The sequence below is a fragment of the Lates calcarifer genome, unplaced genomic scaffold (assembly GCF_001640805.2).
Source record: "Lates calcarifer isolate ASB-BC8 unplaced genomic scaffold, TLL_Latcal_v3 scaffold_20_43, whole genome shotgun sequence".
Classification (NCBI taxonomy): Eukaryota; Metazoa; Chordata; class Actinopteri; family Centropomidae; genus Lates; species Lates calcarifer.
The window spans coordinates 7,501-34,152 of record NW_026118149.1 but is presented as its reverse complement, the minus strand read 5'-3'; the positions used below and the strand labels follow the sequence as shown (position 1 = coordinate 34,152).

Below are 26,652 nucleotides of genomic sequence, written 5' to 3'. Positions count from 1 at the left end.
TCTGAGACGCCTATATACAGGTCAGAGGTTAGAGAGGATCTGTCTCACTGCAGAGGATGAGGAGAGACGGACAGACAGAAAGTTACAGACAGACACAGACAGAGAGATTACTGACTGACAATTACAATCAGTGAAAGTTAATAATGTTTTTTTTCTGCAGCTCCTTATCTGGTCGTGACTCAGTGACATCATCCTGCTGGTCACTATGACAACGGTCCAGTCTAACATCAGGAGGATAGAATCAGAGTACTGGTATTGTAGTAGTAAAAGTATAGGTGGTAGTTACAGGAGTTTATGAACATGTTGTTAAAAGAAAAGTTTTGTTTAGAGTTTGGATCTTTTATTTTGAAAAAACAATTTCCTGTACTGATCTGTTTTGTTATAAAGATCAGATCGTTTATCAGTGTTCTGTTGATGAGATTATTTTCAAAATAAAAGTTAAATAAATTAATGATTTTATTATTATATTATTATTATTTTCTGTTGCGTTTTTTTTTCAGTTTGAACGACGTCGTTGGTGATGAAGTAAAACACGTTATCGTTTCACTGGCAGCTGTTCCAGAGTTAGGTCACATTTCCCAACAGAAAACTTCCTGTTCATCTGATTCTTTGTTTTCAGTCTGTCAGTCTGATTCATTCAGTGAAGTTAATGTGAATCACAGGCTGGAATTTACATGGAAGAAAAGTCAGTGAAGCCCTCAGCTAACAGGATCTAACAGGAGCTAACAGAAGCTAACAAGATTTAACAGAAGCCAACAGGAGCTAAAAGCTAACAGAAACTAACACGAGCTAACAGAAGCCAACAGCTAACAGGAGCTAACAGCAAGGAAAAGCTAATAGAAACTAACATGAGTTAACAGCTAACAGAAGCAGGAGCCTTCATGTACAATGTTACTTCACATCTCATTCATTCACTGACAATGCTATGTATGTTAAATCTATTGATTATACATTGTATATATACTTTATATTCAGTTTCATATTCAGTGTTATTATTTTAGGTGTGAATGTGAGTGTGAATGGTTGTTTGTATGTGTTTGTCCTATGATTGGACTGGTGATCTGTACAGGGTGTACCCCAGGGTGTAGACTCCAATTCCCCCAGCATAGATCATGAAGAAGTGAACTGTTGTTAATCCTATGTCATCAGATCATTTATATGATGTTGTTAAACTCAGATCTGCCCCGATCAGACGTTCTGACCTGATCCTGATCAGTTTCTTTGTGGCAGAGCAGCAGCTTCACTCTGAAACAACCAGACCCAGATCACCTTGACCCTGATCCTCCTGACCACTGAATGTAAACAACCTGGTCTTTCACAGGGCTCACCTGTTTCTGTGATGTAATGTGATGTCAGCTGATCAGTGATGGACTCATCTCCTCTGACAGCTCATGTTTTACATGTGTAAACCAACACTGTGGTTTTAATACAAATCCTTCACAGCTTCTGGTGAAGTGGTGGCGCCTGTTTTTACGCAGAGTCTTGGCTGCAGCGGTTTTACTCTCCAGTCCAGCAGTCAGCAGCAGCAGCAGCTCAGGTGTCATCGATATCAGGCACCTAAAGTAAAACCTAATGTGGTGACGTCACTGCTGACGGTGACGTAGAAACTGTGATTGATGAGAGACAAGGTCCACCTGCTGGAGGACTGACGTAATCACAGCCGCTCTCTCTCTTTCTCTCTCTCTCTCTCTCTCTCTGTGTGTGTGTGTGTGTGTGTATATGAGAGAGAGAGATAAAGAGAGAGAAACAGCAAGGCGGGACTGGAAATGAGCATGCGCAGTACGCGCGTGCGCGCGCGCACACACAATTTCAGCATCTCCTCACTGATCACAAAGGGACCTCTAGGGAGACGCGCCGCGCGTGACCGCGTCCTCTGCGCTCGTGCTGCTGCAGACAGAGACAGACAGACGGGCAGGTGTGTCGGTGAGCGTCGGTCTGTCGGTCAGTGGCGGTAGGATGCGCGCGGTGGAGAGCGGCAGCAGCAGCAGCGGCTCGCGGTGATCGTCGGGTTGGTACCGAGAGGCGGAGCAGAGAGCAGCCGCAGCGGAGCGGCGCGAGGAGCAGACCAGAGACATGAGCTCCAACTGGGGCACCGAGCTGTGGGTAGGTACACCTGTTCACACCTGCTGCACGCGCACACCACCCGGGATCAGACCCGATCACACCGTCACCTGGTTCTCCTGCAGCGGTGACCGGTAATCTCCCGGTGAGGAACCGGTAACCGGGCGGCCTGTCGGTGTGTGTGCGTGTGTGTGAGAGAGAGGCCCTCGTGCTTCTGTCTGCTCTGCCATAGCAACACGGTGAGTGACGACAGCGGCGCTCGTTCTGCGTCCTCCATGATGCTGCAGCGCGCGACCCGAGAAAGACCCCCCTCCCTCCCCCCAAACTGATTCTTATTAATATTTCACTGTAAATTTAATGTGAATGTTTTAATAGGAATAAAGCAGAGATCCAGTAGGTCACACTGTGTGATGATATTTACACAGTGATCTGCTAAAACTGATGAATCTTCCCTCATGATGGTTTAAATGTTCAGCTTGTGTTGATTCAACGGACTGAGACAGAGGCAGGTATAACCTGACGTGAACAGGTATAAACTGATGTGAACGGGCATAAACAGGTATAAAGTCTGATATTTGTGTTGTTTTCTGGTTTAGGATCAGTTTGATAATCTGGAGAAACACACCAGCTGGGGAATTGACTTCCTGGAGAGATACACCAAGTTTGTTAAAGAGAGAGCTGATATTGAGCTGAGCTACGCCAAACAAATCAGGTAACTGTGTCACCTGTGTGTTACCTGTGTCTTAACAACCCTTAAATGTATGATCTCTTCTATTTGTCACAGTTGTTTCTGAGTGAAATGGTTCAGTTTGTGTCAATATCACAGAGACTGTCTCTGGATCTGTCTGATCCAGGTTTGTTTGGTTTGGACGACCACTGAGACCAGTAGAAAACAAACTGACCTGAGGTCTGGGCCACAGCTCTGATCCTCAGTCGTCAGCCTGGATTTGAAATAATCACTATCATCATTATCAAACCACTGACAGATCAATAACTGATCATCATTATTAAACCTCTGACAGATCAATAACTGATCATCAACATCAAACCTCTGACAGATCAATAACTGATCATCAACATCAAACCTCTGACAGATCAATAACTGATCATTATTAAACCTCTGGCAGATCAATAATTGATCATCATTATCAAACCTCTGACAGATCAATAACTGATCATCATTATTAAACCTCTGACAGATCAACAGTTCATTAAATTCATTATCATTATCAAACCACTGACAGATCAATAACTGATCATCATTATCAAACCTCTGACAGATCAATAACTGATTATCAACATCAAACCTCTGACAGATCAATAACTGATCATTATTAAACCTCTGACAGATCAATAACTGGTCATTATTAAACCTCTGACAGATCAATGAATGATCATCAACATCAAACCTCTGACAGATCAATAACTGGTCATTATTAAACCTCTGACAGATCAATGAATGATCATCAACATCAAACCTCTGACAGATCAATAAATGATCATCAAACCTCTGACAGATCAATAAATGATCATCAAACCTCTGACAGATCAATAACTGATGATTATTAAACTTCTGACAGATCAATAACTGATCATTATTAAAACTCTGACAGATCAATAACTGATCATCAACATCAAACTTCTGACAGATCAATAACTTATTATCAACATCAAACCTCTGACAGATCAATAACTGGTCATTATTAAACCTCTGACACTGTCTCTCTCTCTGCCTGTCTGTCTCTCTCTCTGCCTGTCTGTCTCTCTCTCTGTCTGTCTGTCTGTAGGAGCCTGTCTAAGAAGTACCACCCTAAGAGAAGCAGAGAGGATGAGAGCAGGTCAGTCACCGTCTTTATTTGACCTCAATCTAAATGTTTGATTCAGCAGCTGAAACTCTGACGTTTCTTTCTCCAGTGGAGATGAAATGTTGATCAGACTCTGACACAAGACTGAAATCTGTCATTTCATTTTGTTGTGGCTCCAAACTGTGGTTAGCTGCTTGTTTGATTTAATCATTGACTGGAGTCCACCTCTGACCAACTGGCTGGACAGAGTTTAGAAAGGTACACACCTTAGTTTATAAAGTCCACGATTCAGACTGCAGGTCAGGACCAGATCAGACGTCCGTCTTCCTGACAGACAAAGGTTTCAGCGTCACTCAGGTCTTTATGGTCGACTGACTGGACTGAATACTCAGCAGCAGGGACTGAGGGAAGGATGAAGACAAATACACAGAGGTTCTTGAAGAAGACCTGCTGCAGAGTCCAGGACCTGAGACTGAGGCAATGGTTCACCTTTCAACAAAGACCTCAAGCAAACAACCAAGGCAACAACTCAGACCCTGAGTGAACCAACCGAGGACCAGACTTAAACCTCACAGAACCTCTGTGGAGACCTGAAGAGTTCAAAGACACTTCACATCCAGTCTGAGCCTGAGAGGATCTGACAGGAGGACTGAGATAAACTCACCTGATCCAGGTGAGCAGAACCTGAAGACACTGAACCAAGACTGAAACTGGGACTGAAGAAACTTCTACCAAGAACTGAATAATGGCTCTGGATGCTGTAGTAAATGAGAGTTCAGACAGGTGAACTGTGGGTGGAGACACCTGGTGTCTGACTGGTGCTTACAGGTACACCTGGTGTCTAATTGGTCTTTACAGGTACACCTGGTGTTTGGCATTTGCGGCGACTCTCCGTCAGCTGAATGAAGTTGCAGTTCAGAGAGAAGAACTTGCCGACAACCTGAACACACAGATCGTCTGTGAGCTGACACGATACACTCAGGAGCTGAAGACTGAGAGGAAAACAGTGAGTAAACAAACAAACAAACAAACTGAAGCTTGTCACAAACAGCAGATTCTGAACAGTGACGACAGTAAAGTTAAAACATCGATTAGAAAGAATATTGATCATAATGGCTGCCAGCCAATCAGAGACCCCAAAGCCATATGGTTAGGGCGCGAACCACATGGGCTTCAGTGCCCTGAGCAGCTAGTCCCTGGTTTGACACCTGATGTGGCCAGACCTTCACTGCGTGTCATTCGCTTACTCTCTCTCTGTTTCCTGTCTATCTTCACTGTCCTGTCAATAAAGGCATAAAGCCTAGAAAAATAATATAAAAAACAACAACAGTTCAGTCCAGTATGGGTGCTTCGTGAAGTCAGCATGTTCAGGGCTGACCAGTGTGTGATTTTGTTGCAGCATTTCCAAGATGGCCGCCGTGCCCAGCAGCACATTGAGAGCTCATGGAAACAGCTGGAGTCTGTGAGTAGCCACCCTGCCAGACCTCAGAAATAGAATTTAGCACATCCTGTCAACTATATGTTGGAATATACTGACAGTAATCAGGTCAACGAGGTGGAACTCAGCTTGATCTGTTGTTTTGTTGTTGTTGTTCAGAGTAAACGTCGTTTCGAGCGTGACTGTAAGGAGGCTGAGCGAGCTCAACACGTCTCTGACAGAATCGACCTCGACAACAAGACCGATGGAGAAAAGGTTTTATAGATAGAAACACTAACATAAACGCTCTACGCTGGATGGTGTTGATATGATGTTTGTTTGTGGACGTCATGATGTTTTTCTGCTGGTGCTGTTTGAACAGTGACTGAATACAGTGATTGGATGTTAGTAGTCAGCTGGTAGCCACACACAGCTGTGCATGAGCCAGTCATGGTGAAGCATGAAGAAGCAGCTGATACCAATCAATACGAGCAACATCATAGATGATACTTAACTAATCAGAACTCCTGTCTGTCTGTCTGTTTATCTGTCTGTCAGCGCTGCTCACTGAAGGTAAGGACCTCACACACTTTTACTGTAAACTTTACAGACTGGAAACTCAGAGAAGCTGTTATCTGTCTGTAACCCCTGGTACTGACTGCTACTTTCGAGCTGTTGCTAGATGTATTATATCTCATGGTTTCTCTCTGTCTGCTGGTTTCAGGCTCGTCAAACAGCTCAACAGAAACAACAAGCTGCTGAAGAGTCAAGGAAAGACTATGTGACCAGCTTAAACCAGTTCAACCAGGACCAGCACCAGCACTATCACACGCTGGTACCAGTTATATACCAGGTAAGCCAGCAGCAACACTCGCTAGTACCAGTTATATACCAGGTAAACCAGCAGCACCACTCACTGGTACCAGTTATATATCAGGTAAATCAGCACCACTCGCTGGTACCGGTTATATACCAGGTAAACCAGCAGTACCACCTGTCCTGTAGTACAGTAATACATGTCAGCACTACAGTGTATTCATGTTTGTACTGTATGTTCCTGTGTTTTACAGCGTATCCAGGACATGGAGGAGCGGCGGATTGAGAGAATCTGTGACGCGATGCGTTTGTCAGCAGAGGCTGAGAGAAAAGTTCTTCCTGTTGTGAGTCGCTGTCTGGATGCCATGATGGATGCTGCTGAGAGCATCCAGCCCAGGATGGTGAGTCTGGCTCTGGAGTTTGTTGAGCAGGGATTTGATCCGAGATGCTTAAGTCTTTGGATGTGGTTAAACTGTGACCACACTCCTTGACCCTCTTCCAGAATATTTGACATTGAGGAGATGTAAGGGTCAGAGGTCACCTCTGACTCTGTGTGTGTGTCTGCAGGACACCCGTCAGGTGGTGGAGGTGTATAAGTCGGGTTTCGACCCTCCAGGTGATGTAGAGTTTGAAGACTACAGCGCCACCATGAGGCGGAGCATCTCTGAATCCAGTTACCTCGACAACCGAACTGAGGGGCGGAGACACAGCAGGAAGCTGTGGCCCTTCATACGAAAAAATAAGGTAAGTACGGCACACCTATACACACAGGTATAAACACACCTGTAGGAGTCACCTGGCTGTACTCACCTAACTTTTGTCTCTCCAGCTATTGACCCTCCTCTCGTCCCCCCGGCAGCCTCCCCCTCCACCCCCAACCTCACCTTTGCCGGGGGGCGTGAACAACAGTTCCCAGTCCCCACCCCTTGCTTCCAGAGAACCAATAACACAGCGGCTGAATGACCTCATGACCTCTGGCTCCAGAACCAGGAAGCAGTGTCTGCGCAGCCTCAAGAGAGGGGTACATGTGTTTATACAGTATATAGACTGTTTACGGAGCAGTGACAGATTAAAAGAGAAAGCTGAACTATTTCTAATGTTGTGATATTTCCTTCATGCTGCTCTCTGATTGGACAGCTGTCACTCAAACTGGTCAGTATCTCACCTGTCACAGGTTTATTAAGCCACATGATGTTTACAGTTACTGTCAGTGTGTATAAGTACTATCTATGTGTGCAAGTACAGGTACTGTCAGTGTGTATAAGTACTGTCAGTGTGTATAAGAACAGTTACTGTAAGTGTGTATAAGTACTGTCAGTGTGTATAAGAACAGTTACTGTCAGTGTACTGGTAATTGTACTAAATGTGATAAAACTGTTGCAGGGCTCCAGTCCTGCAGACTGCAGTCACCTTCCTCCTGAGCAGAGACGAAAGAAACTTCAAACAAGAATCAACAACATCAACCAGGAGATTCAGAGAGAGAGGGAGCAGAGGTAACACACACAGAAACACACACCAACATAGACACAGAAACACACTAGTGCCTAGAAAAGCCCAGCAGTGACCAGCATCAGCAGTGTGCTGTCTGTTTGTTTGTTCGGTCTAAATCGTGTTTGTTATTTTTCATTTTTGAAACCACTGGTTGACCTGCACAGCTGTGTTTACTCTGGTGGTGCGTTGGTCAATGAAATTTGGCTGAAGGCCGACAGGTATGAGTCATTTCGGGACATTAATGAACTCATGGAATTGGTCAGCTCATGGATATCATTCTGATCACGTCTATTCTAACCACAAACCCAGGGCAAGCAAATACCTTAGTGTTATTTAATAAGAAAAAATGTGTATTTGACCTATTGGGATTCAACTATAACTCTGCTCAACAGTAAGAACCACATCAGTCCTGTCACAGATTATTTTTCACTGTGGTATCAGTAAGCCTTTTGAGAATTAAATGTGACAATACAGTGCATTCAGAAAGTTTGGAAAATGTCTCCAGATCTTTGCCTTGACACAGTCCTGTCTCTGCGTTCTACAGACAGCTCCTTTGGTTTTTACTTTGGTATCATTATCAGCTGTGAGACCTGATACATGTGTGTGTCTGTCCACATCCTGTCCAATCAACAAAGTTTACTACAGGTGGCCCTCGTGAAGGTGTAGAAACATCTTAAAGATTAAAGTGTCATAGTAAAGGGTCTGAATACTTATGTCAATGTGACATTTCAGTTTGATCTTTTTTGTAAGTTTATAAACTCTCTCTGAGGAAATTTTAATATAAGACTACAACCTCAAAAAAATTATGAAAAAAACTGAAGGGGTCTGAATACTTTCTGAATACATAGTTTGATATGTGTACTGATTAAAATAAGTAAAATTATCAGGATATAGAAATCCTTGCGCTTTACCAGCACTCAGGAACTAAAAATGATAAGAAGCTGCGGTTTGATTGAAAAACACCAAACAGCCATAAAAACAGTCGACAGCACCTTTTTAGTTCGATGGTGATCAGTCTAGAAGAGATCTAACAAAGGTGATCAGGGTCTGTAGCAGTATCACAGCCACACAACAGAGAGTCTGTCAGTGTAGTATTACAGTTTTTAAAGAAGCAGATTCATCTTCTTCCTGTTCCTGCTTCAAATATCCAAACCCAACCAAAACCAACAGAACTCTAACCCTCAGACATCCACTGCTGAACTCCAACAGAAAAACATCTTCAGCTTCATTGCTGTTTCATTTTTGTAGTACATCAATTAGATGTTTTTCTGTTATATTCTATTGAAGTGCCCTGTGTGTTATCACTGATATACAACCAACATAAATTCAGACTGTCAGAGTTTGATGTTGTGTGTTTGTGGTTGTCATCAGAGTTGAAGCACTGAGATGAAAATATGAGCTCAAGGTTTGTACAGTGACCACAGTGATCCTGTGTATGTGTGTTGCTCAGAGATGCTCTGTTGAAGATGAGGGAGGTTTATGAACAGAGTCCTCAGATGGGCGATGCCGGGAGTTTGGAGCCTCGACTGGAGGAAGTGAAGCAGAGTCTGCAGAGACTGGAGGACGAGCTGAGGAGGCATCAGGTTCAAAACACTAATACTACATATTAGAGATAGACTGATATGTTATATGTATGTATTCATTTGCAGTAAAAGTGAAAATATTGGCGTCAAAATTTTGAATAATACAAACTCCAACACTTTACTTCATTTAAATGCCTTTAAGAATATGTTTATTAAACAGCTTTTCAGATTTGCAACATGTTAAAGTTTTTTTTATCTTAGACAATCAACATCTTTGTTTTAAAAAAGTGCAGGGAGCTCTCAGGCTCAGCAGCATGTCTTATAAAGTTAAATGAAAACTTAAACAAATAAATAGCTCCCTAAAGTTTTCTAGAGTAAATAAAGAAACATATATCTGCTCTCCAGAGCTTTTCCGCCCAGCAAAACTTTTCTCCTCTCTGCCATGTGTGAGCACTGTGCATGCACAGCTTTCACTGCTGATTGGCTGTTACTCGTGCCGTGGCTCTGCCTGTAACCAATCAGATGGTGCTGTGGGCGGGACAATGCTGAAGACAGAGTAGTGACTGAACTAACTGAAACTGTGTTGTGTGTTTAATAAACTAAAACAAACTTATACAGAGACACCAGTTTTACAGTGACTGTAAATTCACAGAATTTCACAGCCATGTGGGATTACTTTAATACGACTGTCACAGCAAGGTCTTTGTAGTGGAAGGTGATAAAATATGTTGAATATTTATTAAAGTGTAGAATCTGAAAGTCCATTGAACCTAGTTTACCCTAGAGGAGAGCGTCGTGCTGCCCCCTGCTGGACGAGAAGATGACACTGTAATCCTGACGTGTATAATGTGTAGATTATTGTTGAAGTAACGTGTGTTTGTGGTTGTTGTCGAAGGCCTGGCTGTTGGAGGCCGACAGCAGACTCTCTGATCACAGCACTAGAAGACAGAGTGGAGGTTGTGGGTTAAATTCCCAGGCAACGACGCCAGGCAGCAGCAGCCTGAAACAGCTGGACAACCGTAGCCCAGCTAGCAGAGAGAGGTACTCTGGACTTATTGTTTATTGATTACTGTTTCATCAGAGTGATTGATACCTGATTTACATACCTGATACCGATCTTTCTGTCAACCAGTCTCTCTCGCTCTCTCTCTCTCTCTCTGTTGACCCGTCTCTTTCTCTCTCAGTCCTGACGGCAGCTACACTGAGGACCACAGTGCTGAACTTAATTTTAAGTCTCGTAGTTCAGAGTTTGATGACGAGTTTGATGATGAAGAACCGTTACCGAGTATCGGCACCTGCAAGTCCCTTTACCCGTTTCAAGGTACTTTAAGGTGTTTTATTTCCTGCGTTCTGTCCTGGAACCAGTTCAAACTGAAACCAGTTTGAACTGGTTCCACTTAAAACTGGAACCAGTTCAAACTGAAACCAGTTTGAACTGGTTCCAGTTTTAAGTGGTTCTGATGTACCACATGTTGAGTTCTCTTCTGGTTCTCTGTGGTTCTCTGCTGAAGATGTTGTTGTTGATTCTCTGCAGGTCAGAATGAAGGCACTCTGTCGATGGTGGAGGGAGAACTACTTTCTGTGGTGGAAGAAGATAAAGGAGATGGTTGGACCAGAGTTCGGAGGAACCTGGAGGAAGAGGGCTACGTCCCCACATCGTACATCAAAGTCTTCCTGGACAGCAGCGCCAAAGGTGCCATGACCTACATCTGACCTCCACATGACCTCCACATGACTTCCACATGACCTTTAATGACCTCTACATGACTTCCACATCTCCACATGACCTTTAATGACCTCTACATGACCTCCATATGACCTTTAATGACCTCTACATGACCTTAAGTGACCTCTTGTTAAACATGCCCAGCTCTCTTTTTGACCTCCACTTGACCTTTGACTTGTCTTATATTAACCTCATATGACCCCCACTTGACGACCTCTGACCTTCTGTGACCTTTGACCTCTGAATGTTAACATGCTGGTTGCTACGGTTACAGCAACCTGTCTGTGTCTCTGTGCTCTGCCTGTCTATGTGCTGAAAACCTGAACTCTACCTGCTGAAACCTCACACCCGTGTGATACACCTGTACACCTGTAAAGTAGGTGTGTCATATCAGGCTCCGTCTCCACGATCATGATGATGTGTTCAGGTGCTGCTGAGGAGGAACACTTGGTTCTATCATCAAACAGTGACCTGTGTGCGGTGCATTGTGGGATGCTGAAGGGTTTTTTTTTTTTTTTTGGCCTGGTCATGTGATCAGTGGAGGAGGCGAAACCAGCTCCTGGTTTTATGATGTCAGTCTGTTGTGGGATCAGAATCTATAATCAGTATGATTGATCTCAGGCTGCTGCAGAGTCTTGAGTCTGATCAGTAAAGAGCTACTGACTTACCTGAGGTCAGTGACCAACTGAACAACAGACAGTCAGTGAATCTGTCAAACATCAGGAGAACTGATCTACAGTCAGATCTCTCAGTGACATCAGTAAGCAGAGAGACAAGGAACTGATGCTGGATCAGAACATCAAACTCTGGGTCAGGATCTGTCAGTAAACTCAATGTGGTTCTGCACGTTGCTCTGAAAACACCAGCACATTCTCTAACACAGAAAACAAAACCTGCTCATGATCTCAGACTGACTGAAACCCTCAGAGGTCCTGAATGGATCGAAATCAAAGTCCAACCTGAGAAACAACATTTCCATGTCAATAATCCAGTTGTCTCCACCTGACCTTTGAACCCCAAACAAAGACCTGCTCAGTAAAAACTAAAAGCAGTGATAATCTTCAGAATAACAGTAAGACAGGTGTTAAAGGAAAGAAGCAGTGAGAACTAGTTTCAGTGTGGTCACAGAAGAGGCAGCAGTTTAAAAACATCCCTGAGCCAAGTTATACAAACGTATAAAACCACAGTTGAAAGATGAAGCATAAACGCTCTACTCTCCTTAAACTGGCGCTCATCACTGGTTTCCAGACACATCATTGTTCTCTTTGAAGAACCTGAACTCTGATAACCTGCATGCACCCCCAGGTACTTCAGCCCCCTCTTTCTCTACTTTCCTACAATCCCACCACTGTTTTAACAAAGTCAAATCCCTTTTTCTAAAAATCTAAAAACTTGCCATTAAAGTTTCTACAAACTGAGCATCTAAAACAAAGCAGTGTTAAATATGAAGACTTGTGTTCAATATTTGCAATAAAAACATCACAGGAGAAACCCACAGGAAGTATTCTGCACCATTCAGAACAACAATAACAGTAATAATAATAATGATGATGATGATGATGATGATTAACACTGGCAGTGTTAATATGAAAAACGAGCAGAATGATCGGTCATCTGCAGTCTGACCTCCTGTCTCACTCTACCTGCTCTAACATACCTATCTCTCTCTCTCTTTCTCTACCTGTTGATCTGATCTACCTGTCTCTTTCTCTACCTGCTCGTCTATCTCTCCCTCTCTCTATCTACTTGTCTGTCTCTCTGTACCTGTCTGTCTGTATCTTGTAGGCTATGTGCAGAGTAGTCGTCTAGTCTAGCGCAGTAATCGACCAGAGGACATCTCGCCACAGGAAGTGATGTAAAGGAAAGAGCTCAGAGGAAGTCCGGTAACAGCTTTTCATTGGACAGTTTAACTTTTCCCATATCTCGTCCAAGCAGCTGACAGACGGCTATTCACACCTGACGGACGAAAACTAAAAAAAATCAATCAGAGATCGGACATTAGACAGGTCCCACACAGAGATCAGATGTTAGACAGGTCCCACACAGAGATCAGAGGTCAGAGATTAGACAGGTCCCACATAGAGATCAGACATTAGACAGGTCCCACACAGTCCCAAGCTTCAGAAACACATAGGAAATATCTAAAATATGTAAATGAAACAGTCTAGTTTCTGGATTTAGGCTTTCAAGCCCTGAGTCTGAGTCTGTAATATTTCTGATTCAGAGTTTTATCAAGACACATAATCTTTATTATTGATTCATCACACTGAGTCTGTAAACTCAAACTGAAATTTTAAACTTTGATCAGTTTTGATCACAAGAGGGACCAGATAATCAATTAATCACCATGTTTGATTATGGTTCAAACATCAGGTGTCACATGATGAAGTTTTCACATCTGAATGAAACTGATTAGTTTATCAATCAGTATCAGTATTACCTAACTAACCGTTCCACTTTACACTGTAAAATGTTATAAATGCTACAAGATGTTTCTACACTGTAAAAACCAGATGATTCTGCACTGTAAAACAAAATGGAGGTCTTCACAGGTCCACCTGAACCCGAGGCCCAACCTGGAATCTGTACAGGTTTGAGTCCTGTTACCTATGGTCATACAGGTCCAGGTCAGGTCCTGGTCTTTTGCAGTTGTCGAATGCCCCTGTTTAGGATGTGAAGGGTCAGAGGTCAGACTCTATTGCTAACATTAGCAGTAAAGTTTATTTATTATTCTGAAACAACAGAGCTCTAAATGAGTTTTATTTGTCGTTGGTCACCATGACAGGAAATTGACGTTTAATCTAAAATGTTGTCCTGTGTTAGTCAGCAGGAAGAAGGAACTTTTACCATTGTTCCTATCAGGAAGAGATTATCATCAGGTCAGGTGACCCCGGCCAGGTGTGCTTGGGTTCAGTTTTCAGTAATAGACTGGCCCGGTTTGAGTTCTGGGGAGTACATTTACAGTCTTCTTGGGTTTGGACCTGTGAAAACCTCAACTGTCATCATGACAGGAATCATTCATGTAGGAGATGAAAACAAACTAAATCGTGATGTTCTGATCAAATCTATTTTACTTTTCATTTTTTGAGTCCAGAGCGATAAATTAGTTTTTGTTGTGATGTTAAAACTGACTCTCTGTGATTCATCAGTTTGTTTTTCAGATTCACTGACAAACTGACCTGAGATCAGCAACAAACTGTAAAAACAAAATATTTAAAATTAACGTTAATGTTTGAAAGAAAAATTACTGCTCATTACAGCAGTGATGTCACCGTGTCCTCCAGTGATGTCACCGTGTCCTGCTGGGTATGCAGTGACATCACACTGGGTGTGGTCAGGGTGTGTGCAGTTCAATCTGATGTGAAACATTTTAAACTTTAAACTGAACTTTAAAGTCAAAATGTGAAGAGTGTGTAAATATGAACTGTAGCTGCACAGGTGTAGCCGTGCCCCCAGGTATAGCCCCGGCCCCGCAAACATGCTAACCCTGCCCCTCAGATCTAACCAGCCTGTAATAGCCCCGCCCCCTGCTTGTTGATCAATGATCATGTTATTGATTGATTGTGTGAAATGTGAAACTTTTTTATTTTATAGTGAGATATTGATTTATTGATTTTTTTATTGAGACGTGAGACTGCTGATCACGCTCTTTTCAACTTCCTGTATGTTAAACTTTCAAAATAAAGTCTGTTCTGAATCAAACACTGAGTGTGTCTGTTACTCTGAAGCAGTGAACTGTCGACCTCTGACCTCTGACCTCCAGCTGCCTCAGGTCTGTACAAATCTTTTTCAAAGTGAATATTCAGATTGTTAAAGCTGCTGTTTATTTATTTCAGTTTACAACATTAAAACATTTACTATAATTATCCACAGTGTGAGGAAATCACAGTTTTGACCTGATGTCATTGATCTCTACAGGAGTTAGCATGCTAGCCAGCTAGCCTCAGCCCATTCTGTAATACCACTTTGTACCTGTAGAGGTGACGTTGAGTCACTGTGGCGTCAGACTAAAGGATGCACTTCCTTGTTTCTAATGATCACAGTGGTCACCATAACTCCCTGGTAATGCTGCCCCCTGCTGGCTTGGAGTTCATCAGCTGCTGACTCTCCTGTGTAGTTTGGATGTTCACAGTTTAGACATAATGACTGTTGAATATATTTTATTTCTCATTAAAACATTTTAAAAGTTGTTTTTATAGCAGTGTGAGGACTGTTTTCTTCTTCTCTGGATTCTGTCACCACAGTTTATCTCATGTAGCTCTACTGTCACCTACTGTCACTCACTGGAACTGCATCACCCAGGAGGTCTACATCAAGTCCACATCAGGTCTACATCAGGTCCATCAGGTGTTTCTCTCTGATCGCGATCAGACTTGTCTAGTCGACACATCTCTGAAGAGGAGAATACACTGTTCACTCCATGAAGCAACAACACATTTTCAGTAGTGGGGAGGATGAACATGTCTACAACCTGCACGAGGAGGAGAGAGGAGAAGCAGGTGGAGGAGAGAGAGGAGGAGTAGAGAGGCTGTGAGGGCAGTGGGAGGGGTCTGAGTGGTGTCACGTGTCTCCATGGTAACAGCTGTGTTGTGGGTGCCGTGGTAACCGCTGTGTTTTGATCAGTGAGACATGGAGGAGCAGAGAGTTCAGACCTGCGATGTTTACAGGACGGATCCAAACCTGCCACACAGATTCAACAACCCTGACTGTTTCCATGGTTACAGGTCAGTTACTCTGGTTAACAGTTTACTGTCAGGAAACTACTACTACTACTGCTCCTACTACTACTACTGCTAATACTACTACTACTACTGCTAATACTACTACTACTACTGCTCCTACTACTACTACTGCTAATACTACTACTACTACTACTGCTACTACTGCTGTAACTGCTGAACGTTCGTGATTTGTGTGTTTCAGTCAGAGAGTCGGTCATCCTCTGTATCGAACATCGAACCAAACGTACGGCAGCAAGAAGCCGACTGTTCATGAAATACAGGTGAGACAGAGAGAGACAGACAGGTAGAGAGAGAGACAGGCAGAGAGACAGAGAGCGAGACAGAGAGAGAGAGAGAGAGAGACAAGTAGAGAGACAGACAGGTTTGACTGATGAAATGTGATTGGCCAGTTTTCCTCAGTGCCGTTGCCATGACGACCTGTGTGTCAGACTCAGTTTAAAGGGACGTCGCGTCAGTTTTCGGAGGCGATGCTGCAGAGTGGGATGTACCGCGACCAGGGCTTCAACACGTCTGTAGAAAAGAGCAGAGTGACGGTTTCCACGGCAACCCAGAGGAACAGATCCAACCTCCATCATCTGTATCGCTACGGCAACAGAGGCGACAACCAGGATGGAAACAAGTAAAGACAAAAACAAACTCAGAAGAATGAAAGTTTATTAGAAAAAAACAGATGAAAGTTCTGAGTTTATTGTGATGAGTTGAGGAAAATGTTTCTTAAACAAATGTAAATGATTTGAACCCTTTAGCTGCTGGTTATTCTCTACAGTCTATCACTGAATATTTCCTGATGAATTTAAAAGGTTTTCAGGACATTTAAACATGAATCAGTTCTTCACATCTGATGTTTTAGTTGATAGATTAAACTGTCGACTTGTTTCAGTTTTCTGAATAGAATCTGACAGAGGAGTTTAATGATGCTGATTAAACAGCTGATTCACTTCAAACTACAAACATGGATGCCTAACACTCACATTCATTCATATTTATATTAAATCTGTAAATCAACCTGCTGTCATTAATGGTCACTGTGGTAATGATCATTAGACATTTCATTTATTTTCCTGAAACAAAATGTTCCTGAATGCCTTGTTTCTTCTTCTCTCACTGAAATGTTGATTTCTGTCCAACACATTCTGTGTGTGTGTGTGTTCTGAACCCTGCTGAGGACCATCTGACACACACACATACACACACACTATAGTGGCTGCAGATTTTGTTTCCATGACGACCAAATGAGGAAAACAATGATTAATTTAACAAGGGTTTTTTTTGTCTATTTCTTCTTCGTTTCTCACTCAGACTGAAATCACCTGCAGCTCTGTGACCTCTGACCTTTGACCCGATGTAAAACAACTCAAGCCTCCAAGCCTCTGTAGTACTGCTACTGCAATACACAGAGTACTATCACATTGGTACTGAGTATTTGGGACACAGAGCTTCAGCCTTAACCTGGTCTGAGTCCAGGTCCAGGAGCAGAGACTCTCCTCTGTGATTTGGATCAGACCTGAATCTGGCTCTGCTGTAGACACAGACTACCAGGGGATTTCCCATGATGCACTGAGCTCCTTCTCTATCAGTGCAGATTCATATTCCATAAAGACAAGTTACTAACTCCTCTCTCCTCTCCTCTCTCCTTGTCTCAGAGCTGCAGAGTCTGGATCTGTGACTGTAAACCACTGACTGGTCCTGGTCCGAGCCCAGGTCCAGGTTCTGGTCCTGGTTTTAGTCCAGGTCTACACTGTAACCATCAGTAAGCTTCACTGTGGGAGCTCAGTGTTAAATTAAATCTGATGTTTTTAACCTTTACATTTTTCAATTGAAACTGTTCTGAGCTCTGACAGTCAAACATACATATAGTTAAACAGTTTTAATGAAATAAAAGTGTTTTATTATTTCAGTGTTGATGTGAAACATAAACAGGAATATTTCATGAGCCGACATTTTACTGCCTGAGGCCAAATGGCTTCCTTCAGAAACACCACGGACAGCTTCTGCTCCTCCTCCTCCTGCTCCTCCTCCTCCTGCTGCTCAGATCTGTTCACCAGCCAGGCTGTGACATCATCATCACACACACACACACACACACACACACACACACACAGTGAACTGGAGGATCTTGTTTCCACTCGGCTGATTTTTGGCGTCACATCAGAGACGAAGAGCGAGAGAGAAGGAGGAGGAGAGAGCGAGAGAGATACAGCAGAGAACCAGGTTAATAACCAGATAAGCAGGTTAAAAAACAGATAACCAGGTTAACAACCAGATAAACCAGCAGGTTAACAGAGAGAGAACCAGTGGATGTTTGTCTGAGGATAAACAGATGGAGTCTGAAGAAAATCTGCTCAACGTTTTTCTGTTGCTGCTGCTCATCGGATCACAATTTACCCTGGTAACATCAGACTGTTTCTAATTTATTCTATTTTATTATATTCTATTCTATTCTTTTCTACCACGTGTTAGTGTGGTAACATACAGTTTCATTATTCTACTGTATTCTATTCCCTGTGTTTCTGTTTTATTGTGTTTCAGTCAGACTCTGATGTTTCTGTCAATCTGACAAAATAATTACCAGATTAGATCAGAAAAAAAAAATCTGAACTTTAAACCAGAATAATTAAATCTCAGAATAATTCAGATGATGTTAGAGCTTTTTGTGTCTGATTTTATATTTAACTAGAAGAAAATGTTTGAATATAAATTATTAGAGATAAGAAGAGAGTACAGGAGATTTTAGCTCCACAGATCTTTAGTCTTATGCATGTATCTTCAAAAAAGGTAAAATGAAGTCAGAATTGTTTATCCTGAGGATTTTCCTTTTCGTCACACTTTAGATTAATGATCTATTGGATGTGATTTCAGATAACAAAGAGACTGTAACAGACTGTAACTAAAATGACATGTAAAGCAATAGTAATAAATAATAATAATAATAATAATAATAATAATAGATAAGATTAATACGACTGATAATAGTAATAATAACAGTAGTGTGTGTCGGATTTCAGAAAAGAGAGTTTTAGCTGTTCCGGAGGTGAATAACAATGGTCTTGGTCTTTAAAGTTCTGATCAAAGGAGACAGCAGGTGTTGAACAGGACTGTAAGAGCAGCAGGAGGCTCGACATCACAGATCAGACTACAGCTCAGGAGGCAGAAATACCTTCAGAAGGACACAGAAGGAGGAGGGAGAGATGAAGAGAGAGAGAGAGAGAGAGCGACATCAGATTATGTTGATATTAAAGTCTATTGGCCGATGAGTGAACAGTGGTCTGAGATCCACTAAGGTTCAGAAGAAGCTGGGCTGAAAACTGCTCAGAGTCCTTCTAATATTTCTGAAAAGAAATGAATGTTTGAGATGGACTGATACTGAGACCCAGGATTATGGTCTGGTTTCAGCAACATCAATAACATGTGTTGTTTGTCCACTGATTTCCTGTGTGACAGGTGGGTCCTTCAGCCCCTGAGGAGGGCTGGCAGGTGTACAGTTCAGCTCAGGACTCTGAAGGTCGATGTGTTTGTACAGTGGTCGCTCCTCAGCAGACAGTCTGTTCCAGAGATGCTCGGACCAAACAGCTCCGACAGCTGCTCGAAAAGGTACTGAATACTCCCAGTGATAGTACTGCTGCTAATGCTAGTAATGCTGACAGTACTGCTGATAGTACTCCTGATGGTAGCACTGCTGGTATTACTGCTGACAGTACTGCTAATTATACTGCTGATAGTACTGCTGATGGCAGTGCTGATGGTAGTACTGATGGTAGTAGTAGTAGTATTTGGTAGATGATGTGGTACTCTGTGTTTTCCAGGTGCAGAACATGAGTCAGTCCATCGAGGTTCTGGATCAGCGGACTCAGAGAGATCTGCAGTTTGTGGAGAAAATGGAAGTTCAGCTGAAAGGTCTGGAAAACAAATTCAAACTGGTGGAGGACGGACACGAGACCAACATCGCCAGACAGTACAAGGTACCGCCCACCCTGTGACATCATGGCTTAGACTACAAATCAACAGCTCTACCTTAACATGACATTATCTCCTAAACTACCAATCAGCAACTCAGCCCATCTCCATATAAATAATGAAACCCTCAATTTCATGTAATGAGTGTACAATTTTGGATCAATATCTCTGAAAAGTCAGGTGTCAGTATGGATCAATGTGCTGATTAAAGTTTTTTATCAGTGACCAGACCTGGACGTGTTATCGATCTCTGGCTGTTTTCTAGTCTTGAACGTCTCCTCAGAATCTCTGTTTTCTGTCTGTCAGTCCATCAAGGCAAAAATGGAGGAGCTGCGTCCTCTGATCCCAGTCCTGGAGGCCTACAAGGCCGACGCTCTGCTGGTCCGACAGTTTAAGGAGGAGGCGGCGAACGTGACAGAGCTGCTGGGGGCGCTGCAGGAACAGCTGGGAGGACTGGACTACCAGGACCTGCACAGCCGAGTGATGAGTCTGGAGGACCGACTGAGGGCCTGCATGCAGAGGCTGGGTGAGTAGACAACACAAAAAGGAGGTCCCAGCTGTGATGTAACATGGAGCCACTGTAATCTATTCATCACTCATCACTGCCGCATTAGATCTTAGTGCTGAGGTTAACATCTGAGAAATCACCTGAGAAATCACCTGGTGTCTGCACAGACAAGGAAACACCTTCAAAGCTGTGAACAACACAGGCTAAACTGCATTCACCTACAGAAACCTCAGGTGTGTGCAGGTGTTTCTGTTATTTCGTCCAGTCTGTACCTTGTGTTGCTGTCATTTCAGCCTGTGGGAAACTGACAGGAATCTCTGAGCCAATCACCATCAAGACGTCTGGATCCAGGTTTGGCTCGTGGATGACCGACCCATTGGCTCCACCTGGAGACAACAGAGTGAGTCTCAACAGCACAACAACAACACAGTAGCAACAACAACAACAACACAATAACAACAACACAACATCAGCTTGATGTCAGTTTACAGAGATCTCTAACACACACAGTTTGTTACAAAGTGCAGGTGTGGAGTTAACCATAAGACTACTGAGAGTGATGAGTTCTGGATGAGTGCAGAATGAGTTCTGGATGAGTTTTGGTTGAGTTGTGGTCTCTAACATGAAGAGATAAGCCAGAAGCAGAGGAAAACATGTAAAGTGTGAATAATGTGGTTTGTAATTTTAGAGAAGGTTGACAGAGTTAGCATGTCTGCTAGCTGCTAACAGTGAAGTTTTACTGTAGCTGAGAGTACATACTACTGTGTCTGATACTGGTAAAACTGCAGAGTTAATGAAATATATTCACATATAATTTCTATGGTTTATGGAACATAATCATGAAAGCCATTAACACCAAACTGAATAAATAATTTGTAGTGGTTGGAGTCATTTGTCACATCATGTGTTTGTTTTTTATTCTCCTTTAGGTGTGGTATATGGATGGTTACCATAACAACCGCTTTGTTAGGGAGTATCAGTCGATGTATGACTTCATGACAACAGATAACTTCACCTCTCACCGTCTGCCTCATCCCTGGTCCGGGACCGGTCAGGTGGTTTATAACGGGTCCATTTACTTCAACAAGTTCCAGAGTCACACCATTATTAAGTTTGACTTCAGCACGTCACTCATTAGCCGCTCTCGACAACTCGACTTTGCTGGATACAACAACATGTACCATTATTCTTGGGGGGGGCACTCAGATATCGACCTGATGGTGGATGAGGGGGGGCTCTGGGCCGTTTACGCCACCAATCAGAACGCTGGAAATATTGTTCTTAGCCAGTTAAACCCAAACACTCTACAGATCATCCGCAGCTGGACCACCAACCATCCCAAACGCAGTGCTGGCGAGGCCTTCATGATCTGTGGAACCCTATATGTTACTAACGGGTACTCGGGTGGAACCAAGGTATACTACGCCTACTCCACTAACTCCTCCACCTACGAGTACATCGACATTCCTCTGACTAATAAATATAGCCACTTGTCCATGCTTGACTACAACCCCCGAGACAGAGCTCTGTATGCATGGAACAATGGCCACCAGGTCCTTTATAACGTCACACTTTATCACATCATACAGTGAAATGTAATTCTAAACACTCAACACAAAAGGATAAGTACACTTCCCCCAAAAGTTACTCTTCACCACAACCTAAATATAAAGAGTTGTAAAGATTAAATATATTCTTAAAATAAATCCTCCCTTACTCAGTTCAGGTTCATTTCTGTTCCGCCAGGACAGAGGTGCTTTAGCCCGTCTCATCACAAACATGAAGCTAGCCTAAAGCTAGCCTGAAGCTAGAACACCTACTAACCAAGTCCAAATCTGTGTGACTGACCTGTTGTGTGTAGTTAGCTGACCAGTTTGTAGTCCATCCTGTAGTCAGCTGGTTTATTTAACCTCCTCACCTGCACTCTGTGGTTGTTAGCATTGGTTAGCTCTAAACACATCCTAGCATTGGTTAGCTCAAATGCTAACTGCTGCTAAAACCACACTGTGTCCTTACATGAATATTTTTACACCTGTTCCATAAACCAACAACATGTAAACATTTAACAACATAAAAATCAGACAGACTTGGTGTTTCTAGCCTTTGTGATAAGCTAGGCTAAACACATCATGGACTGGAGCATGTCCTAAAGTGTTGGACTGACACAGATCTTTGGTCTCTTTTTAAAATCAGTAGAAAGTTACACTTTGACCATCTGTTATTTTTAGAGTAATGGCTGAAGTTTTCAACACAGATGCACTTGATACACAAGAAAACTCATTGACACAATCACAAAGAAATTCCACTTTATGTTTCACAGTGAGACATACATTTTCATTATTTGATGCTTGACACTGAAGAATGAGACACATTTTTTATCATTAGATTTTTTGTCTGCGTGTGACATTTTCTCACTTCATGAAATTAGAGCCTCAGTTACTCTGAAGTAATAATAATAATAATAATAATAATAATAATAATAATAAAATGTCTTTTCTTACTGTTGTGTATTACATAGCAATACAAGATTTTTATTACAGTCTCTTTCTTCCAATAATTCCCTCAGTTTTTAAATGAGTTATTGCAGGTTGAGCAGGGCTACCACATTATATTTCTCTCCATCTTTTAATGTGGAATCACAACACACTTGAAGAGTTTTGGGAGATGCAATCCATCAGCTGGAGTACTGTCAGATCACTGAGCTGCAGCCACAATATTAACCTCAACAAACTCTGCTGTTGGTGGGTTTGATGAGGATTTTCTTGATAGGTTTTTTTTTTACTTCTCCAAACTCTCAGCTCTTCTCTGCTGATCATGCTGAAGTAGGATTCTTCAAACCAAGAAGCCTCTGAAATCATCCATCTTCAGCTCAGGAGCCTCCATAACCATCAGCAGGTCATTTCCTGTCCACGGTTGATGTGACACAGACACATTGATCAGACTCTGCAGGTTTGTGTTCAAAAGACGTCAGCTCAGTGAGGACATGTCACATTTAGAGTGTTTCAGTGTTTTGTGCTTCTTTCGTCGTGGTATTTGACAAACTTCTTAAATATTTTACTGGTCTGTTTAAACTGAACCTGCTTCAGTGTGGGACTTACTGAGAGTATTGGAATGCATTTTAAGTGTGAATTGAATCATTTTATTCAGTTTAATTACTTCCTGCTTCTATGTATTTTATATTTCACAATTTGTGTTTGTTTTTTATGGACATTCAGATTTGACCTGTAGTGAAGTGATGAAGTGCTGGTGGACAGGGTTAGGCTTAGCTGCACAACATGTTTTATTATTCAATAGAGTGCATGTAACATGTTTTATTACTCGTTTTGGTAACCAGTAGCCTTAATAGCAAATATGTTTTGGATTGCATCACCCAACCACAAAGTTTATTGTGTGTGTTTTTTTTAACAAATAAAGAGACTGCTCTTGATGAAGAAACTCTTCAGTCTGCTGCTCCTCTCTCTTTACATGAGGATTTTGGTTTGATGCACAGCTATTTCTCTGTCGTCTTCTTGCTCTGTTTTGTCATTTATTTTATTTTGAAAATTATTTATTAAACGTATCCATTGTTTTACTTCCTGCCTTCATGTTTTCCCCACCAATTTTCTCTGTCACCTGTTGTCCATTTGTAATGACCTGAGCCCCCCACCCCACCCCCCATTAGCATCATCTTTCCTGTTTCTCCTACATAAAGTCAGTAAGTCTCCTGCAGCACTGCAACTTCACCTGCAAGTCTCTTTGAATAGAAGTGTCTGACAGTAACTGTGATTCTGTCTTTACCTGGTCGATCACGAGAAGCCTCTGTCCTCTGATAACTGCTCTGAATCATTTTTCTGGGCTTGTGCTTTTGTTCCTTTCATGATGCCAACAGCTTCAACACAGAGACAGTTGGTTGTGTAGGTGGAGGTGAGAGATGCCAGCGTGCTGTGTTTTATGGATTTGAGTAACCACCTGGAATATCTCCTCTGCCTGAGACTATGAAGTCTTTTTCTCTGGATGTGGTTCTGATAATATCCTCAGATGTGTGTTTGGGATGATCAGTAGCTTTCTGAAGCACTGTGTCAATATCTGACAGTCAACATCACATGGGTCCAGATTATATTTCATTTTCATAGAGGGAGGATGGTTGTTTTACCTTAGGCTGTGATTCAGAGTGGAGATGACTTCCTGTAAATCCTCTTCTAATATACAGATGTGATGAAAGCTGATATTATCTTTGAAAGTGTGCCTGGAATATTTTGGAATTGTAGATGACCTTATGCAATAGTGTGTGTATGTGTGTGTCTGTGGGTTTGACAGTTAGTGTCACTGAAAGGTTAGAGTACAATGATCCTGACTTGTTGTGAATAAATAGAGGATGTAATTTTGGGTGATGGTTGGTGAGATGGTCAAACCCTAACCCTAACCCTGTCACATGCTCATGATGTCATCTAGTAATGTCAGATAAATGAAGGCTTGAGGAGGAACCTTGACTGGGTCATGGTGGTGCCACCCACCTCCAAGAACCACTGGTTGTCAAACAAAAAGTCACTGTCAGTGAGGATTAGATCCACCAGGAGAGTCAGTGGACTGGTCCAGGTTTGAACTGAGTGTGTTTGGTGTCTGAGTATGAAAATCAAAAACAAACATTTTTACACCTGGCCTATACCCTGACTCTCTCTGAAAAACTCTCTTTCTGGTGTCTGAGCAGAACCATCCTAACTCTGACCTCTGCTGCGAGAGCATCACAGTAAAAACTCCAAAGGTTCGTCAGAGTGCTTCAGTATTTTTAAAGGAACTTTTTTCTGAATGTGGTAGAAACTTACACACTTGGCTCGCCAGAAACTGTGTTAAACTTCACAGAGAGACATCACCTGACTTCTGTTTTCCTTAATCAGATGATGGTGGCTGACAGACGACAGGAAATGAGCAAGATAAAACAGAGGAACTTCTTGTTTCTCATCCTGTAATTTGATGTTTTCTGTTTCTTTTGTTTCAGGGTGGCTCAGTGGTTCAGTGTCCCCTCACAGTAAGAAGATTCTGCTTCCCTGTTAGGGTTAGGGATAACCCTTAGGGATAACCCTAACCCTACAAGTCTCTAAAGACTCTGCAGTTGATCCAAAGTCCTGCAATGCATTTCATGACAGGAAAAGAGACCATATTTCTCCTGTGTAAGCCTCTCTATATTGGCTTATAGTCAAATCCCTACAATCCCGCTAGAACCATGTTCTCCCAGAATGCTGGTTTACTGATGGTTCCCAGAGTTTCCTTCAGCTATCAGGCTCCTCTACTGTGGATCCTTCTTCCAGTTTGGGTCCAGGAGGCAGAAACACCCTCTGTACCTTTAAAAGTAGGCTTAAAACTTTCCTCTTTGATAAAGCTTATAGTTGGGGTTGGCTCAGGCTTGACCTTTCTCATAGTATTGTGCTCTTCCATTTCTCTCTCCTCTTCTGTCTCTTTCTGCAGGTATTTCTGCCTCTTGAGCTGTAGAGTCTGATCTGTGATGACAAGTCTCCTGCTGCTCCTACAACTCCACTCAACACCTGCTGCTAGAATTACTGGTGCTTCTAATATTTCTGCTACTATTGCAGTTATTACTTTGTCATTACTATTATAACCACTACTGTATTGTTGATACCACATCTTTCCATGGAATCTGCATTATGCCATGTTCTCTTACCCCAACCCCCCCCCCCCTTTCACAACCCAACCGGTCGAGGCACCGGACCGCCCACCCTGAGTCCGGTTCTGCTCGATGCTTCTGCCTCTTAAAAGAAGTTTTTCCTCTCCACTGTCGCCTAGTGCTGCTCATGGTGGGATTTGTTTGAGCTCTCTCTGTAAATATAATAATATAAAGAGTAATTGTAATTGCAATTTATTTATTTAAACAGGGATAGTGCACATAAATCATTATTAAATATAAAAGAAGGACAGACACCTTGTACCTGGTTTTAGCAATTGCTAATTTCCACCTGTAGTCCCTGAGCAGGTAGATGGAAAGATGTTTTGCCAAATGAAGGTTTGCATTGTGGAGTATGATATTCTCCCCTTATAACCGATCGAGTTGCTCGTGTTGTTTATTCAGAGCAATGTAACATTTTCTTTTCAAAGGAGGAGCAGCAGCATTATGAATGATTTTGAGTGCATAAACATAAACACATTTTAAACTGGAAGCGGCTTCCAGTTTAAAATGTTGCGGCGGAACAGACTGAATAAAGACGGAACGAGGGGAAGTATGAAGACACCGGGTCCAGGTCCGCTCAGAAAATTGTCAGGTGAGTCCGCTTGTTAAGGTCACGTCAGGTGTGTGAGCTCGTGTCCGTGTCATGTTGAACTGTGAGCGTGTGTTTTTAAACTGTGTAACAGCAGAGACTCAGACTGAGCCTGTGTTAGCTTCATAAGAGCTTCATTAGCTTTATTAGCTCTGACTCTGATTCACCTGGAGAAATTTTACAATGGTAAAAACAGGCTGAGTCTGTTTCAGCTGTGCACGTGCAGCAGCTTTGGGTGAATGTGGTTCAGCGGCTCCATGTTTCTGCTCTGACACAGAGTCTGTTCACTCTGTTAAACAGAGACAGAGTCAGAGCAGTGATGAATGAATTCTCTGCTGCTGTTGATCAGCAGCTGATTGAC

General features: G+C 42.5%; 3 protein-coding genes across 7 annotated transcripts; all 3 read left to right on the top strand.

Moving 5' to 3' along the window:
* Window positions 1-1,772: 1,772 nt before the first annotated feature.
* Window positions 1,773-14,559, top strand: fnbp1a (formin binding protein 1a). Of its 5 annotated transcripts, none has more exons than XM_018692778.2 (18): window positions 1,773-2,103; window positions 2,658-2,773; window positions 3,849-3,899; window positions 4,725-4,872; window positions 5,266-5,328; window positions 5,464-5,559; window positions 5,842-5,856; window positions 6,008-6,136; window positions 6,354-6,500; window positions 6,667-6,843; window positions 6,959-7,120; window positions 7,237-7,251; window positions 7,483-7,592; window positions 9,041-9,173; window positions 10,009-10,154; window positions 10,298-10,434; window positions 10,648-10,806; window positions 12,625-14,559. In XM_018692778.2, the coding sequence occupies exons 1-18, from the start codon at window positions 2,074-2,076 to the stop codon at window positions 12,651-12,653; spliced, it is 1,863 nt and encodes a 620-aa protein (XP_018548294.1). In that variant the 5' UTR covers window positions 1,773-2,073; the 3' UTR covers window positions 12,654-14,559. The 5 variants fall into 5 exon arrangements, with proteins under 5 accessions (XP_018548294.1, XP_050925434.1, XP_050925435.1 ...); XM_018692756.2 differs by having other exon boundaries at window positions 1,775-2,103; window positions 6,929-7,120; XM_051069477.1 differs by lacking the exon at window positions 7,237-7,251 and having other exon boundaries at window positions 1,774-2,103; window positions 6,929-7,120.
* Window positions 14,560-15,318: 759 nt separating this feature from the next.
* On the top strand, window positions 15,319-17,476 carry pierce1 (piercer of microtubule wall 1). The gene is made up of 3 exons (XM_051069483.1): window positions 15,319-15,563; window positions 15,763-15,841; window positions 16,010-17,476. The coding sequence occupies exons 1-3, from the start codon at window positions 15,469-15,471 to the stop codon at window positions 16,202-16,204; spliced, it is 369 nt and encodes a 122-aa protein (XP_050925440.1). The 5' UTR covers window positions 15,319-15,468; the 3' UTR covers window positions 16,205-17,476.
* Window positions 17,477-17,580: 104 nt separating this feature from the next.
* LOC108894220 (noelin) lies at window positions 17,581-23,614 on the top strand. The gene is made up of 6 exons (XM_018692801.2): window positions 17,581-17,970; window positions 19,023-19,172; window positions 19,385-19,540; window positions 19,842-20,061; window positions 20,337-20,443; window positions 20,973-23,614. The coding sequence occupies exons 1-6, from the start codon at window positions 17,902-17,904 to the stop codon at window positions 21,633-21,635; spliced, it is 1,365 nt and encodes a 454-aa protein (XP_018548317.1). The 5' UTR covers window positions 17,581-17,901; the 3' UTR covers window positions 21,636-23,614.
* The last annotated feature ends 3,038 nt before the right edge of the window (window positions 23,615-26,652 follow it).

Excerpts from the sequence above, each read along its gene's own strand:
- fnbp1a (XM_018692756.2), top strand. The coding sequence starts at position 2,074 with ATGAGCTCCAACTGGGGCACCGAGCTGTGG. Across the intron at positions 4,873-5,265 it reads TGAAGACTGAGAGGAAAACA|CATTTCCAAGATGGCCGCCG; the intron begins GTGAGTAAACAA and ends ATTTTGTTGCAG. Across the intron at positions 6,844-6,928 it reads CCTTCATACGAAAAAATAAG|CTATTGACCCTCCTCTCGTC; the intron begins GTAAGTACGGCA and ends TTGTCTCTCCAG.
- pierce1 (XM_051069483.1), top strand. The coding sequence starts at position 15,469 with ATGGAGGAGCAGAGAGTTCAGACCTGCGATGTTTACAGGACGGATCCA. Across the intron at positions 15,564-15,762 it reads GACTGTTTCCATGGTTACAG|TCAGAGAGTCGGTCATCCTC; the intron begins GTCAGTTACTCT and ends TGTGTGTTTCAG. Across the intron at positions 15,842-16,009 it reads CGACTGTTCATGAAATACAG|ACTCAGTTTAAAGGGACGTC; the intron begins GTGAGACAGAGA and ends CCTGTGTGTCAG.
- LOC108894220 (XM_018692801.2), top strand. The coding sequence starts at position 17,902 with ATGGAGTCTGAAGAAAATCTGCTCAACGTTTTTCTGTTGCTGCTGCTC. Across the intron at positions 19,173-19,384 it reads TCCGACAGCTGCTCGAAAAG|GTGCAGAACATGAGTCAGTC; the intron begins GTACTGAATACT and ends TGTGTTTTCCAG. Across the intron at positions 19,541-19,841 it reads ACATCGCCAGACAGTACAAG|TCCATCAAGGCAAAAATGGA; the intron begins GTACCGCCCACC and ends TCTGTCTGTCAG.